This window comes from Saccoglossus kowalevskii, chromosome 21 (genome assembly GCF_978046115.1).
Source record: "Saccoglossus kowalevskii chromosome 21, keSacKowa6.1, whole genome shotgun sequence".
NCBI classification, from domain to species: domain Eukaryota; kingdom Metazoa; phylum Hemichordata; class Enteropneusta; family Harrimaniidae; genus Saccoglossus; species Saccoglossus kowalevskii.
In genome coordinates, this window is record NC_140661.1 from 21,427,473 (window position 1) to 21,444,293 (window position 16,821).

A 16,821-nucleotide genomic window follows, 5' to 3' on the forward strand; every position below is an offset into this window, starting at 1 on the left:
CAGTGTCGCACTCTGACACAGCAATTTTTTTCAAACATCGGCCATTTTGTTTCACCATGAAAACCGTTTTATTAGATGTCTTATCGGAGACACTTGAAGGATTAGCTTGTTTGTAAACTGTCAGCGTGTACAGTGGGACAGTAATGTTTGTCAGAGGATTATCCTTCGTTGTTCGTTTGCATAACAATGGAAAACCCGAACGTTCCTGAGTACGGACTCAAATGCCAGCAGTTTTCTTCATTTTTCACGCTCGAGCTTGAAATTATTCATTATCTGACACTCTTTATGAGTTCTATGATATCAGTGGTTAATATGTTTGGCCATTTTTAGTGTATATTTATAATAATGCAGCAAATCTACAGTGTTTTATTAACCCAAACTGTTTTTCGCGTTTTTCTCGAGTTGAAGTTTTGATCGAGTACGACTCATTGGGACCGCCGCCAAATCAAGTGCGTTCGGACTAGGACATTCAAACTCGCAGTTATCGTTCAAAAGATAATGATGGTGCGAAATATGTCTGGGTTTTTAAAGAAAATGCTTTGTCACAGAATAATAGTCTGTTAAAGGTGCCAAGTATGAAATAATTTAAGGACAAAAAAACAAATCTGCATAGAAATCGGAATAATAGCTCTTTTGATTATCGGAGACGCATTTCAATGGGCTTGATTACGGACAATGCATGACGTAAATTTCACCAGGAAATTCCGCAGTGTGCTCTCGCAATCGCGTACTTAGTCATTTTTACAAGGTTCGCCATTTTTGATGTCACGTGATAATTATGTAAACAATGACTGTCAAGTTTGTGCGAACTTGTACCTCTATACTTAGTCTTTTGATATATATAACCTAAATTACTGTTCTGAACGAGACAACAGACAGAGAATGTTTTATTTAAAAACGTCACAAAACCCTTCTCGCTACCTTAAGCATGGAAACAAGGTCTGATTTGGGGCAGTCTCGCGTCTAGAGGCCTTATCGCATTCTCCTTCCCAGAGTTCCTTGCGGTTAGATCACCGAAAGTATTCGCGATAGAACTCTGCCTGGGGAGATTGGCATTATCGGTCACGGTGATTTCACAATACTATCGGGATTTCCCACAACCACCACCATACTTTCCTAAGCTGACTTCTGATTGGACAATAATGCGATTTGCTTATGAGGAAATAGGGGTATTAGTACTACTACATGTAGTTAGCTACCGAAGTAAACGAGGAAATCTGAATATGTCGCAATACCATGCACAGTAATAACTAGATAACAAATGCTACGGGACGTTCGACGGGTTAATGCTGCGCATGCCCGGAACTATATTATACAAGAACCAAACCGAGAATAGCCTGGAATCACTTTCCAGTGCCAGTGCACTCACGATAAATCGAGAAGTATCTCTTGGTAGCGTTCCTGAGCTGAACAGGCGAATTTACCGTATATTTATTGCATCAATGTCCTGTCAACGAATATACGTGATTGGTTCAGCCGGTCAGTGTTACTAGTACAATAGCAGCCTGTTTGTCAACGTGCACGAGTTGAGAGACGTCGACATCAATGGCGGAAGTTGGCGCATATGGGTTTGAGGAAGTCGGTGAGGCCAGAGTACCCGCCTCATATTTTTCAATACCAGCTAATATAATCAGGCCGAAATCGTTACTCGTTTTGTGCCAGCATATGAATATCCCTCGTCCCGGCAAAGACTGGATGATGTTGGCCGACAATATGGATTATTCTATGCTAGAAATACAGACCTTCGAACGGAGCCAAGATCCGACAAGATCGTTAATGAACGACTGGGGTATGAAAGGGTCAACCATTGGAGAATTATTACAAATGTTACTTGACCTTGACCGTTATGATGTATTTGACGATCTTCGGAAACCTTTAGGTAAGTCTTCCAGTGTTCAATTTGCTAAAATATTATTGCGACAGTCGAAATGCGGAAGTGGTGAACTCTCATTACAGCTCCCTGGTTGAACTATTCTGATTACAGCAGGCCAAACGAGATTCGTGTGGGTAACATGCAACTTCCCTGGGATAGTCCGCAAATAAGATTCCTGTTACAAAAATGTTGCAATATGAAAACAGACAACTTAGCCATAGAACATAGATAACAAATATTTCATTACAGCTCCCTGGTCCAATTAATATCAAGTGGCGCAAGAAGGAAGTAAGATTGTCACAGAAATGTGGATCAGATCATCTAATAATAAGAAAGTCCCTTGCCATATTGCAATGTTCACAGGCACTTTCCTAGGGAGTTTGCGGCAGGGCTCCAGAAGGAGTACCTACACTTTATGCAATTTTTTTTTTAAATTATGCTAATTTATTCATGACGTAGCAGTTTCTGTGCTCATGAATATTCATTAATTAGTGGGTCAATACATTCTAAAAGGGGCGATATATTATTTTTGGGGGAAGAGTTAGAAAGGGGGATTAGCAATTCTTAGGGGGTCAATACAAAAGAAGGGACCCATTTGGAGAGCAGCCATGCTCCTCGTGTCTGTTGTTGCACGTGACCTACAGCTGTCAACTGTGTTCGTTCTTCGACTGTGTTCGTTCTTCGACGACTTCGACTGGCTTCCATGTGGGGTAGTATTCTTGCGTTCTGTTTTCCTGACTTGAGTTTTTGAATCCGCTGTTTATGTTTTTAACGTCTTTCATGTCTTTTGTAGGAGTGTCCAATCCGTGATTCAAACTTGCGATCTTTGAGTTCCCAGCGCACTGTCTTCACACAGGAGTTAGGATTTAAGTCCTATTCATAGGAGCACTGTCTTCACTAGCATTAAAAAATCTAACTAAACATACTGGATTCGAACCAGCGATCGCTCACATTGCTCAACTGAGCTATGTGGGTAGTCATGCAAATTAAATAATTTGTTGTCATATTTAGCTTTATTGCCAAATGGTGTTTGCGAGAAAAAGATGGGCAGGCAAGGGAATTGAACCCAGGTCTTCCTGATCACTATGTAGAGAACTGACCCACAAGACCACAATGGATTGACTGGATGTGTTTGCATTTGATAAGACTATATAGTGTGTGTATATATAGAAATACAACATATTTCTATTATTGAGTTACAATTGTCCAAAAAATTGCCAATTTTGTGTTTTTACTTGTGTAAACTATATGCATGCCATAACCCGTTAGTGTACATCTTGCCAATTGGGTGTTTGCCATTTGCGTTGCCCATACCTGACCCGACCCTAACCCTAATGCCAAAACACGTTCCTGTTAATAATTCCGTTGCCCATACCTGACCCGACCCTAACCCTAATGCCAAGACACGTTCCTGTTTATAATTGCTCAATAATGATACTCTGTTGTGCACTGTCTGCGGGTAAGTTGCATTGATGTCAACTGATTAAACAAGTCGCGTTTAAGTAATTTCCACTATTAACAAGTGGTTAAATTGTGACAATAAATGTGTGGACAAATATTTGAGATTAATTTTGGTGTAGACAACTCTCGTTTAATTATTTTACACCATTAAAAGTTGTTAAATTGAGAGAATAGATGTCTCAACAAATATTTAATACTTAGTTTGATGTAAACAACTCACGTTTGATTAATTCCCACAATTACAGGTTGTTAAATTGAAAGAATAAATGTGCGGACAAATATTTTAGACTTATTTTTGTGTAGACATCTCTCGTTTGATTAATTCCCACAATTACATGTTGTTAAATTGAGATAATAAATGTACGGACAAATATTTTAGACTTATTTTGGTGTAGACAGCTCTCGTTTAATTATTTTACACCATTACAAGTTGTTAAATTGAGAGAATAAATGTATGGACAAATATTTTAGACTTATTTTGGTGTAGACAGCTCTCGTTTAATTATTTTACACCATTACAAGTTGTTAAATTGAGAGAATAAGTGTGCGGACAAATATTTTAGACTTATTTTGGTGTAGACAGCTCTCGTTTGATTAATTCCCACAATTACAAGTTGTTAAATTGAGAGAATAAATGTGCGGACAAATATTTTAGACTTATTTTGGTGTAGACAGCTCTCGTTTAATTATTTTACACCATTACAAGTTGTTAAATTGAGAGAATAAATGTGCGGACAAATATTTTAGACTTATTTTGGTGTAGACAACTCTCATTTAATAATTTTACACCATTACAAGTTGTTAAATTGAGAGAATAAATGTATGGACAAGTATTTGAAACTTATTTTGGTGTAGACAACTCTCATTTGATTAATTCCAACAATTACAAGTTCTTAAATTGACAGAATGAATGTATGGACAAATATTGACCATTATATTTGTGAGTAAATACCTGTTGTTTAATTAATTTCCACCTCTACAAGGTTGAGAGAATAAATGTGTCGACAAATATTTGATACTTATTTAGGTGTAAGAACTCGTGTTTGACCAACTTCCACCATTGCAAGTTGTTAAACTAATGAAATAAATATACTGGTATCATTGGATATTTGATTTCATTGTGAAACTTTCTAACAAAATGTTAACTGCTGGCTTCGAACCCTCAATCAACAATTCCGCAGACCCAGTATAAATTCAACAACACCACAGAAGATATTCGTCTGTTGCCTGAATTGTTTTCGTAATATAGGGAACGCCATCGACACTTTAACAAAACTTACCTTGACTTGGGTCTTGTTTATCTCTTGTCACAATCTGGAAACTGTTGAACAAATTGCGCGTCGTCCAGTTTAAGACGTTCGTTATTTTATTATTTATTCATTCAGTTTTGTATGGTGGAGTTTTGTGAGGTTTATTATTTTTTTGCGACGTTCTTTGTTTACTTGTTTACGGTTTGAGAGATTTCAGTTTATTTGATTTACGTTTTTACGGTAGCTCTGAGCGGGACTCGAACCCACTGTCTTTTCAAGCTAATTTTGTTTTATTTTGATGGCACGCTTGTGTACCACGCCACGACGTTGGTCGTTAAGTGGTGTTCATTTTTCTAACTACTCCAGTGTTCCGATGAGTTGAACGGAAAAGCCAAAACGATTGCTGGTTTCTGATTGCTTCGGTTCTGGTGAGTGTGTATCTAGTGTGATTCGAACCCATGTCGTTTGTATTCGGCGTTTTTTTATTTCCCATGTTGGCTACGCCGTAATATGCAACCACTTCCCCGTTTTATTGTGATTTTGAGTGTTTAATGATGTCTTCCTCACCCGTCACGCCATGACCCAGTTTCAACCACACGGCCATTTTGCAACACAGTTCGTGACCCTCGGCGTCACCCGACTGACTATATGAGCGTTCTGTTCAACTGTTAAGCTAGGATTTATTACCGTTATTATCATTATATTGTCACGTGATTTGTTTTACCTTATGTGTAATGTCTTAAGTATCTTTATTGTAATTTGTATATACCAATTCGTATATACCGAGGAAACGACCCCGATTGAAGGTCATGTATTTTATGACGTAACCAATTCGTGTGTAGGTACTGCTTCTAGATCTGTGCCGAGTTTGCTAACTACACATGGTTTTGTCGGAATAGAGGGTTATTTACATTCTTAAATAAAAAATACACATGCAAAAATTCTAAAGATCACAGGTTATGCTCCAGTCAATGTCAACCCTCACCCTTCCCACCTCTGGGTTTAGTGGGGTTTTGGAAATTATTGTTGTAAAATTTGCCAAATGCCCCACCTCCTGGGGCAAGAAGGATAGGCAAATCCCCACCCAAAACAAACCCCCCACATTTCCCCCACCGATCGCCACTGTCTGCTATGCTTGCTATCAGCAGAGTACTCAATGAACGTATACGCATACGCAGCTAGCGGGACACGAAACACGACTATTACCCTACCTCCTTGGGCACAGTTTTGCGGTAAACCCTGTCTAATGCCCCACATTTGTGCCGTAACGCCCGAGATGGGAGGGGTCAGGGTTGACATTTACTGGGAGCATTACTAGGGCAGGACTCCAGAAGACTTAATTACACTTTATGCAAATTTTCAAAAAAATATGCTAATTTATTCATGATGTAGCAGTTTCTGTGCTCATGAATATTCATTAATTAGTGGGTCAATACATTCTAAAAGGGGCGATATATTATTTTGTAGCTATTTCACGTGTCTGTATTTTCGTTGAATTTCTTGTCTTCTGTCAAGTTGTGATCTGGCTTCAGGATTTTGGTTTTAGTAACTTGTTTTTGAAGTCGGTAATTCAGGTAATGGCTCATACCTGACATGAAGAGGCCTGTGTAGGGTACTACATTTTCTATACTTGAACATGCTTTCCTTCCTTTTATCAGGAAAACTAGTTATCTTTCTTGCAGGAATAAGTTTTTGAAGTCTTTTGACTTGTTTATTTTGCTCAATCATGTTTTCAATTTGACTCTTGCTGGCGTCTGCAGCATATGATACGTATCTATCGTGTTTTGCAGTATGACTCCTTGAACAAACTTTCTTTTTAAGTGCACATTCATTATACCCTGTACAATTTTATCAAGAATCGTACAGCCTTCCTGATTTGGCTTATAGAATTTGCATGACTTGGCTCTTGGTGTCAACCCCAAATTGTAAACTTTATCAGAGCATGAATCATAGTTTGTTCAAATATTGTGACAGAAAAGAGGCTCTAATTGCTAGATTATGCTTTGCTACATCAACAGACCTTCTATTTTGACAGTCAGGTAACTTGTTTACCTTTATCTAGTTTTGTGGTTTTATTTTTTCTGTAACTTTCTCTGTAGATTTTTTTTCCAACCCCCAAACTTTCTAATGGTCAACAGCTTAGTTTAGAATTTTTAAAATTAGCACCATTTCAATAATCTTATACTTTTGTTTTTAAGAAAGAGACATTGGAAAATGGAAAATAGATCAGAAGAAAGCACAAGATGAACTTGATGCTCCCATCCAAGTCAATGAAATACATACAAGTACACAGTCGGTAAATTATCCGAATCTACCTTCCACTGATGAATTAAGGGGAATTACTTTAAGAGATCATGCAAGTGGTGAGTATCATGCATGTACATGTATCTAGCTATGATTACTCAAAAGTAATATCCAGCATATTAATACAATTTTAGTTCAGCTGGCTACAACCCTAAAACAACTTGCTGAACTGCCATTCTGTACATGTGCAGTAGTGGGGGTGTATGTTCACCGATATTTAACAAATATTCACAATATAGAGTTTGTAGTTAACAAAATATTGAAATGTAGAATGAAGCAGAGCATCATGAATATTTTCTAGTTAACCGACTCAAAACTGTAGAGTGGCTTAGGTTTGTAATAAATTGTAAACATCAAAGTATTTTATGTTTAAAAACTACTTTAAGGAAGGCAACACGAGTTGACAATGGTGGTTCAAAGGGTAATGATATGCAAATTATCTAATTAGTATGCACAAACACAAGTTGAGTGGTGGTGAAAGGGTTAACAAATATCTACAGCTCGCTGGCCAGGCATGTTCTGACTTCCTCTTTACTTCCAGGTCCACCAGAAATTTTTGATGCCTATGTGTGTGCGTGCGATAAAGATCATTCATTTGTCCTTGAAGTAATGAAGCGACTGGAGAAACCACCGTATAATTTAAAGCTTTGCGTTGAATTTCGGGATTTAGTACCAGGAAATACTTATGTGTCAGCAACAGTAGAACTTATCCATAACAGGTATGTAGAGTATGTGATTTAAGTGAAATAAAAAATTTCTTTATCTTTTCTCACTTTTAATGGGTCTTTCCATGTATGTGTGTGTGTCTATATGTCTGTTCCATCGGTATCTTAAGAACTGCTTGATAAATTTCAATGACACTTGGTTCATAGATGCCTTGGAACAATGCACAAACCTGATTTGTGTTTGAAATCTGTGCATATTAATTTCCTATTTTGCTTAATAATTAACCATTCCCAAGAAGCACATCAGACTTCAATGATACTTGGTACATCGAAGCTCTGGGGTAAATATGTCATTCATTTAGAATTGAGTTTTGTGCATACTAATTGCCTAATTTGCATAATAATTAACCATTCCCAAGAACCACATCAGACATGATACTTGGTACATAGAAGCTCTGGGGTAAATATGTCATTCATTTAGAATTGAGTTTTGTGCATACTAATTACCTAATTTGCATAATAATTAACCATTCCCAAGAACCACATCAGACTTCAATGATACTTGGTACATAGAAGCTCTGGGGTAAATATGTCATTCATTTAGAGTTGAATTTTGTGCATACTAATTACCTAATTTGCATAATAATTTGGATGAATTAGCAGATTTATAGGGTTTTCACAGATATTTCTAGTACCATTCATAAAATTTGAATGAAACTAGGTGCTTTTGAATAATCCACAAACCAGATTGAAATGCATGCGTATTATTAATGATTAGCCAATTTCAGCCTTTCATTTGAAAACCACTTATCTGATTTCAATGAAACTCGGTACAAAGGTGATTGCTCTAGGAAAAGACTACACACCACAGATGTAAAATCTAATTTATTTCTGTTTATATTATGAACTTCAATATGTAGTGTCTCTCGAAGAAAAGATCTGTACTAGCCAACAGGAATCTTTTTTTTTTAAGAGGCTTTGGAACTTTTGAATGTAGGAGAAAAAAAACTTGGGTGACAGAAATAAATAAAAGAAATGAATTACTGTAAAATATTTTATTTTCGCTGAAAATAATTCTTGGATGTTTTGTATGGAATTTATTTTCACTGGTTTTTGGCGAGTTAGGAAATATAGGGAAAAACGTATATTCGCTGAATTTTATTTTCACTGAATCACTCCTTCCATTAATTCCAAGCGAAAATAAAAGTATTTTACAGTAGATTATACATATGTGGTTTGAAGTCTTGTGATATATCCTATAAACCACTCACTTTCAATCTCTGTGTGTGCCAAAGAAATGTATGATGAATGAATTCCAAACGAATGGCCAGGATAACTTGGGTAATTTGTTGTGTCTAATGTTTTTTAAACTTGGTTATGTTATGAATCTATGTATAATCTTTAAAATTGGCGTGACTGGTTGCTGGATCAAATTCAAAATGGCCATCTGGTGGTCATTTTGTTGTCTGATTCATTTACAACTTCAGATTTAGGTTGGTTTCATTGGCACATCAGTTACTTTCTTATATAGTTTATGGGCAATCAGGGAAAGGTACTAGTAGTTTAACTATGTTTATGTGTCTTAATGCCGACGAGTGTCTAATCATACCAAGGTAGGTTTCATGTAAATTGTGTACGAGTGCGTGATGTTATTTCAGATAGATGATATGATGATTGAAAATTCAAGTAATGTTTGTTAATGCAATCACCTGTTCTTTGATCGTTGTTCATAAAGTTAGGTAGGCTTTTATAAGTATCCTTAGGCAGCTTGGTATTGCCTTGTGTACTACTGTAGAATACTTTGTTAGCTGGAATAATATTCGCTGAAAAGACTTTTTGGATGTTTTGTATGGAATTTATTTTCACTGATTTTTGACAAGTTGAATGTAAAATATAGGAAAAAGATATATTCGCTGGATTTTATTTGCACAGAATCATTCCGTCAGTGAAAATAAAGTATTTTACAGTACATGTATGTGACCAGTTTGATGTTTTTGATTTCAGATGCAAAAGAATGATCATTGTTGTATCACCAGATTTTCTTAATAGTGAACAGTGTGAATTTCAAGCCAAAGTAGCACTCTCTTTCTCGCCTGGTAAGTACATTGAAATGGTGGAGACAAGAAAAAAATTCTGTTTCCTGTAATAGCCTAAAAAAATTAGTGTATATAGGGAGGATTTTCACTTTTATTTCAGTCTCTGTCTGTCTAGAGTCATATAATTCTTTCATTCTTTGCATGTGCCTAGTACTTTATGTTAGACATGTGCATGTGCAGTGGTTTAGTGATTTGATCCAAGACTGGCAGCCATTTTGTTTTTTTGAAAATGTGGTACCTTGAACATGTTTTGTCAGTTTTTGTTCAAATTCATTTCATACATTATACTATTAAGGAAGCATGTCCATGACAATTTGTTTCAAGATCGAATCATGTGGAAATATGGTACATACATTAAACATCTCAGAATACATACCCATGACAATTTGTTTTACAATCAGATCAAAGATGGCCAACTGCTGGCAATATACTACATCTTCAAAACTTATGTACCATTTTGATTTATATTTGGCACATACATCATACATATTGGAATACATATCCGTGTCAGTTTGTTTCATAATCAGATCAAAGATGATAGAATTGCAGCCATCTTGATTTTTGGTCATATTACTCTTAGACATGAATAACATTTCCCCTAATTGCAACAGGGACTGTTTCATTACCTACCAATGACTTGTTTTTTATATTTTACTTTTTTTCTTAAAGTGAACTTATTGAATGAAGTTATTTGTACCACAATCATGCAATTTATATAAACTTGACTTCGAGATTAAGAATTTAGAAATACTACTAATTAACATAATACTGTAGAATACTTTATTTTCGCTGGAATTAATTTTCGCTGAAAAGGCTTTTTGGGCGTTTTGTATTGAATTTATTTTCACTGATTTTTGATGAGTTTAATGTGAAATATAGGAAAAAAAGTATATTCGCTGGATTTTATTTTCACGGAATTATCCCTCCAGCGAAAATAAATTCCAAGCGAAAATAAAGTATTCTACAGTAGTTGATTTCCTTGTGTCATAATGTGCTGTGTGTGCAGACGTTTGTGGCAGCAAACTATTCAGCAATTTACTATACTGTAAAAACCATTTATTTTCACTAACATTTATGTTTTAATATATATCCACTGTGTTTTAATTTCAAGAATTTGTCAAGGAAACCATAAGTTTTATTGTTATTTTACATGTTCATGTAGATTTAATTTAGCGGATTTTACAGCAAAAATAGTGGAATTAGAACCAATAATTAATGCATTTACAGTATACAATAAATGACTGACTGGTGGCCATATCGTTGTCCTTTATTTGTCCATATCGCACTCATGGCAGACTGCAATGCAATCTGGGAGGCTTTGTGTGTGTATGTCTGTCTGTTCATCTGTTCCACTTGTATCTCAAAAAGCACTCACCAAATTCCAATAAAAACTTGATACATAGATGCTTCGGGAAAATCTGAAAACTGATTAGTTTTTCGTTGAAATATTAATTATCTAATTTCCATAATAATTCAATTTTGATTTCCTTTTCCAGGTGCAAGAATGAAGCGCATTGTTCCAATACTACTAAAAGCATGTGAAATGCCACCAATTCTGAGGCATATTACGAAATGCGACTACACCAGACCTGACCTGCGAGAATGGTTCTGGCAGAGACTCTTTCGTTCTTTGAACCTACGATAGTTATTCACACGTGGAGGACTGTGGCAGTTCTAGATGCATACTCATTATTGTTGAGGAATACACAAAATATTCACCAAATAGAATCAAAATATCGAATATTATATATTTTTGTACTGTTTTAATTAGAAGATATTTGTTGAATGACTATCGAGATGTTGCTGATTCTACTTTTAGTGTAGGTTTTTGGTGAAAATGAGTGAAATATCAAAGGTTTGGAAATGCTTCTTCGTGTCAAATGCTTTACTACAAAGTGACCAACACTGACAAAGTTGAGATAGATTTGTAATTTTGCTCTTTGTGTTGAGATTTTCACCCTGGGTCTTATAATAATTAGATAATCAATATGCATGTTTTTCAACATTAAACTAATGTCTGTGGATTATCCCAATGAACCAAATAAATTATGCAAATTTATCAATTATTATGCATAGATTTAGGTCTGTGTACGGTTCCAGGGTGCACATGTATCAAGTTTCATAATGTGATGATTAATCCTAAAAAAAAAAGGTGCCAAGCTGACAGTCTGCGAAATCCGTGGATTAAAAGTGCTAAGTCCAAATTGTGTGGGACGATATCGACGAACTTCAGTAATAAGTTGTAGGGATTTTGTTCGACGGCGACTTGGACTTTGAGGGTTTTGAGTTTGACGAAGATGGCAATGAACGTACAAATAAAGATCTGAGAAGTTTTTTTTCAAACAGCTATGAATTTTTATAATTTTTACTGTGTAAATTTGTAAGTTATTATTGATCTTGTATGACGGTTGATGCGTAATTTGTCGAGACCGGAAATCATTTTACGCAGTTTAACCCCTGACATTTTAATTAATTTTGAGTTCACGCGTGTTTGTTGGCGGGAAAATCCTAATTCAAATGATTCCTCACAGTCGATTTTTATTATTTCTGGTTTTTTGTCACATTATAAGCAATACATTATTTTTGTTCTACTTCTAGTATTGCATATTGTTCATTTATTTCCGTTGCATGTTTTCATTTGCCGTTCTATTCCCTGCCGCAGTTCGATCGAACTGCGTGTTGCCGATTTTCGCGAATTTTCGTTTTTTTTGCCGGGGATCTCCTGGCAAACGCCCACCCCTTCTTTTTGGCAATTTTCCATGTTCAAGACCCTGGGCTTATACCCGGATAAATACGGTACTAGAAGCCATTCACAATTATGGGGATTATCGGTATTTGAGGCCATAGTGATGCATGTTGTTGCAGAAAATATTTGGTTCACTGGGTGAAAAATGCAATGGGCAACCAAATGCCAGCATTTATACTGAATTCAAACAAATGTTAGCTTTAACCGCTTTATGCAAAACTACTGAAAACAGAGTTGCAGTGAACATTTTACTTTGCAATACACGTTTAGCGATAGAACTCTAAATGGTGATGCATAAACTGTAATAGGCATAATTATAGTGCATTGGGCAATTCAACAAACCTGAAACAATGCTTTGCAAACTTTTATCAATTAAGAACTTTCATTCACATCTAAAATTCAAAATCAAACTTGGTCAAAGCCAGAGCACCTCTGTGACAATTAAATTAGAAATGGTCTTATAATAATTAGATAATCAATATGCATGTTTTTTCAACATTAAACTAATGTCTGTGGATTATCCCAATGAACCAAATAAATTATGCAAATTTATCAATTATTATGCATAGATTTAGGTCTGTGTACTGTTCTAGGGTGCACATGTATCAAGTTTCATGTGATGATTAATCCTTAAAAAAACATAGTTGAACTCTGGAGACCTTGCCCTTTGTTATATAATATAATTCCCTTTAACATAGTTCGTTTCAATATAAATATACATTGTCATAATTAATTTTGAATACAAAAAAGTTTTGGGGTTGAACCAACAGTGGGGAATCAGTCTACCGAATGTCCTTTAAAGATGTACATATCTTACAAAAACATTTGTGCCTTATTTGTTTAATTATTTTAAGGGACATAATTTCCAGCTTTATTCAAAGTAATTCAGATATTTTAGTATAAAAACAAATGCCTCATTGCAAAAAAAAGTGCTGCATTTAGACGTGAATAGATTCATAAAACATGCAAGATAACAGAAAATCTTAGCTGGCTTTTGTCCAAGTATTTTGTACAGGTGTCTGTCAAAAATTAACGATTCACTGAGACAAATATGAACTGCCTCATTGTGTGACTACTGTATTATATGAAAAGTAAAAAAAAAAAAAAACCCTTTATGAATAGCTACATGTATCATGTTGCAAGCTCTGCTTTGTATGCAAATCAACTTGAATAGTTAGTTGGTGTCCAGTGGAGGGAGAAGTCAACAGTACTGTTGCCTCCTGAGAACCTACATCTTCAAACACTGCAATCTTTGTTTGAAGTGAGTTTTTAAACTAGTATTATAAAAACTATCATTCTGTTCTAATAGCTGAAACATATTCCTGTGAGTTTTCATTTGTCGAATGAACTGTTTGTCAAATACAGAATACATATATTTTAGAACAATTTTCTTTTTAAAATGTGGATGAAATGTTTTGCTTTTTATGTATTTTTTATGTATTGTTTTTGATTTGATAACTTTGAACTAAACAGATTTTCTATTAGCTTCAGATCTTGATCAAAGTTTGGCACCCAGTTCATAGGAGTGCTTATATTGATTTTCTGACATCTTGTTTTCTGTAAAGATTTATTGGTAGGTTTGCAAATGTGTATCAGACTGTGCAATCTCTCCATGAGTTGGTTTTGAAACCCAGTAAGGGATTCTGAGATACATTACCAAGGATATTATTACAAGATAAATCATTTGCTTCATTGAACACATACAACAATGCATATTTCCACTGAGATCAGTGACCTTTGATGTGTATCACCAGTGATCAGTCAAGTAGAAACAGTCAAAATATTTTATCAGTTTTTCTCAATTTTTGCATGATATTTTCATACAGGACATCTGTTGTTCAAACTCAGGGAAGACTTTATACTGATGAACAAGGTGACCAAGTTTGATGAAGTTTGGAATAGAATTAGTAAAGTTATCATGCACACAATAACAATTATTAACGACGACGACGACAATGCCGGACAAAAAATTTCCCTTAATATACCTTTCCCTTCCATCTTTGATGGTACGGGCAAGGTAAAAATGGTGGAAAGCTGAAAAGTAAATTATTATGCAAATTAGGAAATTATTATGGATATAACTCTAAACTAATTACCATAGATTATTGGATTGCCTTATAGTATACATGTACAAAGATTCATTGAATTTCAATTTCGCTAGACTTCATGTTCTATTTACCATGGAAAAACACCAGAGCATGTGCTGTTTGATTTTGTAGACAGTAAATATAGGTTTATAATATTGAGTATTCTGCCAAGGTATAATGGCGAGGCAGCAGGCAAAGATGGCCTGCAGCATGCAAAGATGGCCTGCAGCAGGCAAAGATGGCCTGCAGCAGGCAAAGATGGCTTGCAGAAGGCAAAGATGGCCTGCAGCATGCATGTTCCAAATACATTCATTTTTGAGAATAATTTAACAACTGGTCATATTGCAAGACTTGGACCCCTTTGATGCTGTTTACAGCTTTAATTTTTATTGGAAACTACAAGATTATCCAACTGTTTTCTATAAGGTGATACAAGTTTACAATGGCCCAATCTGATTCAATGCAATTATTGAAAAAGCTCTGGTCCTCGTTTTTTAATATATAGAACAGGAAGTTCTCTCCCACAAGGCATTGCTGCAACATGCCCAAATTGTCATCATTTGACTAAAACTGACTACTACCGGTATTACGCACCTCACAAAACTCTTATACTGGTTTGTAAACAATTACAACATTCCTTATACATTTGTTTGAAATGTATACAATAAATGTAACATAATTGAATGTGGAGGAAAAAAAGTATTTACCAACAAGATATCTTAAATCTTATATTTCAAATAACTTGCTTTAAAGTGGTGGAGTCGTCACTTACGCATACGTCAGGTGCCCATATAAACAAGCGTCTACCCATGAGCCTCTGCGTTTTTAGCATGTGTTGTTATCATTGCTTGGGACTCAATTCCTTTGAGTGCCCAGGTGACGACCCTCCCACTTTAATTTAAAAACACACTGCCTGCTGATGCTGTATTTTTTTTTCTCATTCATTCTAGCTGGCATTCAGCTGACCATGTGTTGCATTTAGGATTTTGACATTGCTACTATCAATTTCTCAAATTCACAAAAATGTTTAAATATTTGAGCGTTATCACATTGCCAGCTACAAACCACAAATAGCAAAAATGAATGGGAAACGGCATTAAATATAGTAACATAAATACCAGTAGATGAAAGAACTGCAATATATACAAACTTGCTTAGATTTAATTTGACAACACAAGCTTAGATTACCAAGAAATCCTCACTGGACACTCATTTATTGTCAACCTGCACGATTTTCTCACAGCCTGGGTGGCAATTGCACAGAGACATACACAACTTCCAATGATGGCAGAAGAACACTATCAGAGGAACTTGTACATTTAAGCTTGTGATTGGAATACACAATATTGAGTTGCAATCGCAGATTTATACCATGACAAAATTTGTAAAATTGAAAGAATCAGTGTGCAGTTACAGTTAATTACAATTATTAGTTCTTATACTGTAAAATACTTTATTTTAGCTGGAATTATATTTTGCTGAAAAGACACTGAGTGTTTTGTATGGAATTTATTTTCACTGATTTTTGGTGACTTGAATGTCAAATATAGGAAAAAAGGTATATTCACCGGATATTATTTTGACTGAATCATTCCTTCGTCGAAAAATTTATTCCAACAAAAATAAAGTATTTTATAATACTACCACATGGCATTGTAAACCACTACTCAAATCTGAATCCTATTCAGCTTTTATGTGCCACACTGAAGTGAGTGTTCGAAATCCACCTTTGGCTGTATTTCTTTCTTTTATTTATAAATAATTATATAATTATATTTATAAATTAAAGCAAGCCATGCACGGCACAGTCCCCATTTAGTTATCAAATTTAAGATGTAGTTGGAACATAAACACATCAGAGATATGGATCCAGAGAAGCTGATTACAATGATTTTTTTTAACATTAAGATGAATGACATTCAGTCATCTTGTATCTGATTATGAAAAGAGTACTTGTCCACATTGTGAGATATTGCTCTGGAACAGCATTAATTAAAAAAATGGCTACCGGTTGAATCAAATTGTCAAACCAATATATCTATGAAATTATGTATAATGAATATATAAAATTTGAACATCAGTCAAAGCATGTCAGAGATATGGCTTTAGAACTGCATTCATTTAAACTAAATGGCAGTCAGTAGGCCATTTTGAATGCGATCAGAAAAACAAAATGAGAAGCATCAAGGTCCCATAATGTCGAATGTATGTACATAGTTTGATTGAAATCTATCCATAAATGCCAGAAATGCTTGATATTTGATTATTTTTTAGCACAAAAATGGCCACCATTCGGCCATTTTGAATCAGATCATGAAACAAATGTATATGCATAATAT

General features: G+C 35.1%; 1 protein-coding gene across 1 annotated transcript; it reads left to right on the forward strand.

Moving 5' to 3' along the window:
* The first annotated feature begins 1,423 nt into the window (after positions 1 to 1,423).
* Positions 1,424 to 11,516, forward strand: LOC100373041 (myeloid differentiation primary response gene 88). Its single transcript, XM_006823850.3, has 5 exons — positions 1,424 to 1,879; positions 6,783 to 6,947; positions 7,430 to 7,607; positions 9,558 to 9,649; positions 11,146 to 11,516. The coding sequence occupies exons 1-5, from the start codon at positions 1,546 to 1,548 to the stop codon at positions 11,292 to 11,294; spliced, it is 918 nt and encodes a 305-aa protein (XP_006823913.1). The 5' UTR covers positions 1,424 to 1,545; the 3' UTR covers positions 11,295 to 11,516.
* The last annotated feature ends 5,305 nt before the right edge of the window (positions 11,517 to 16,821 follow it).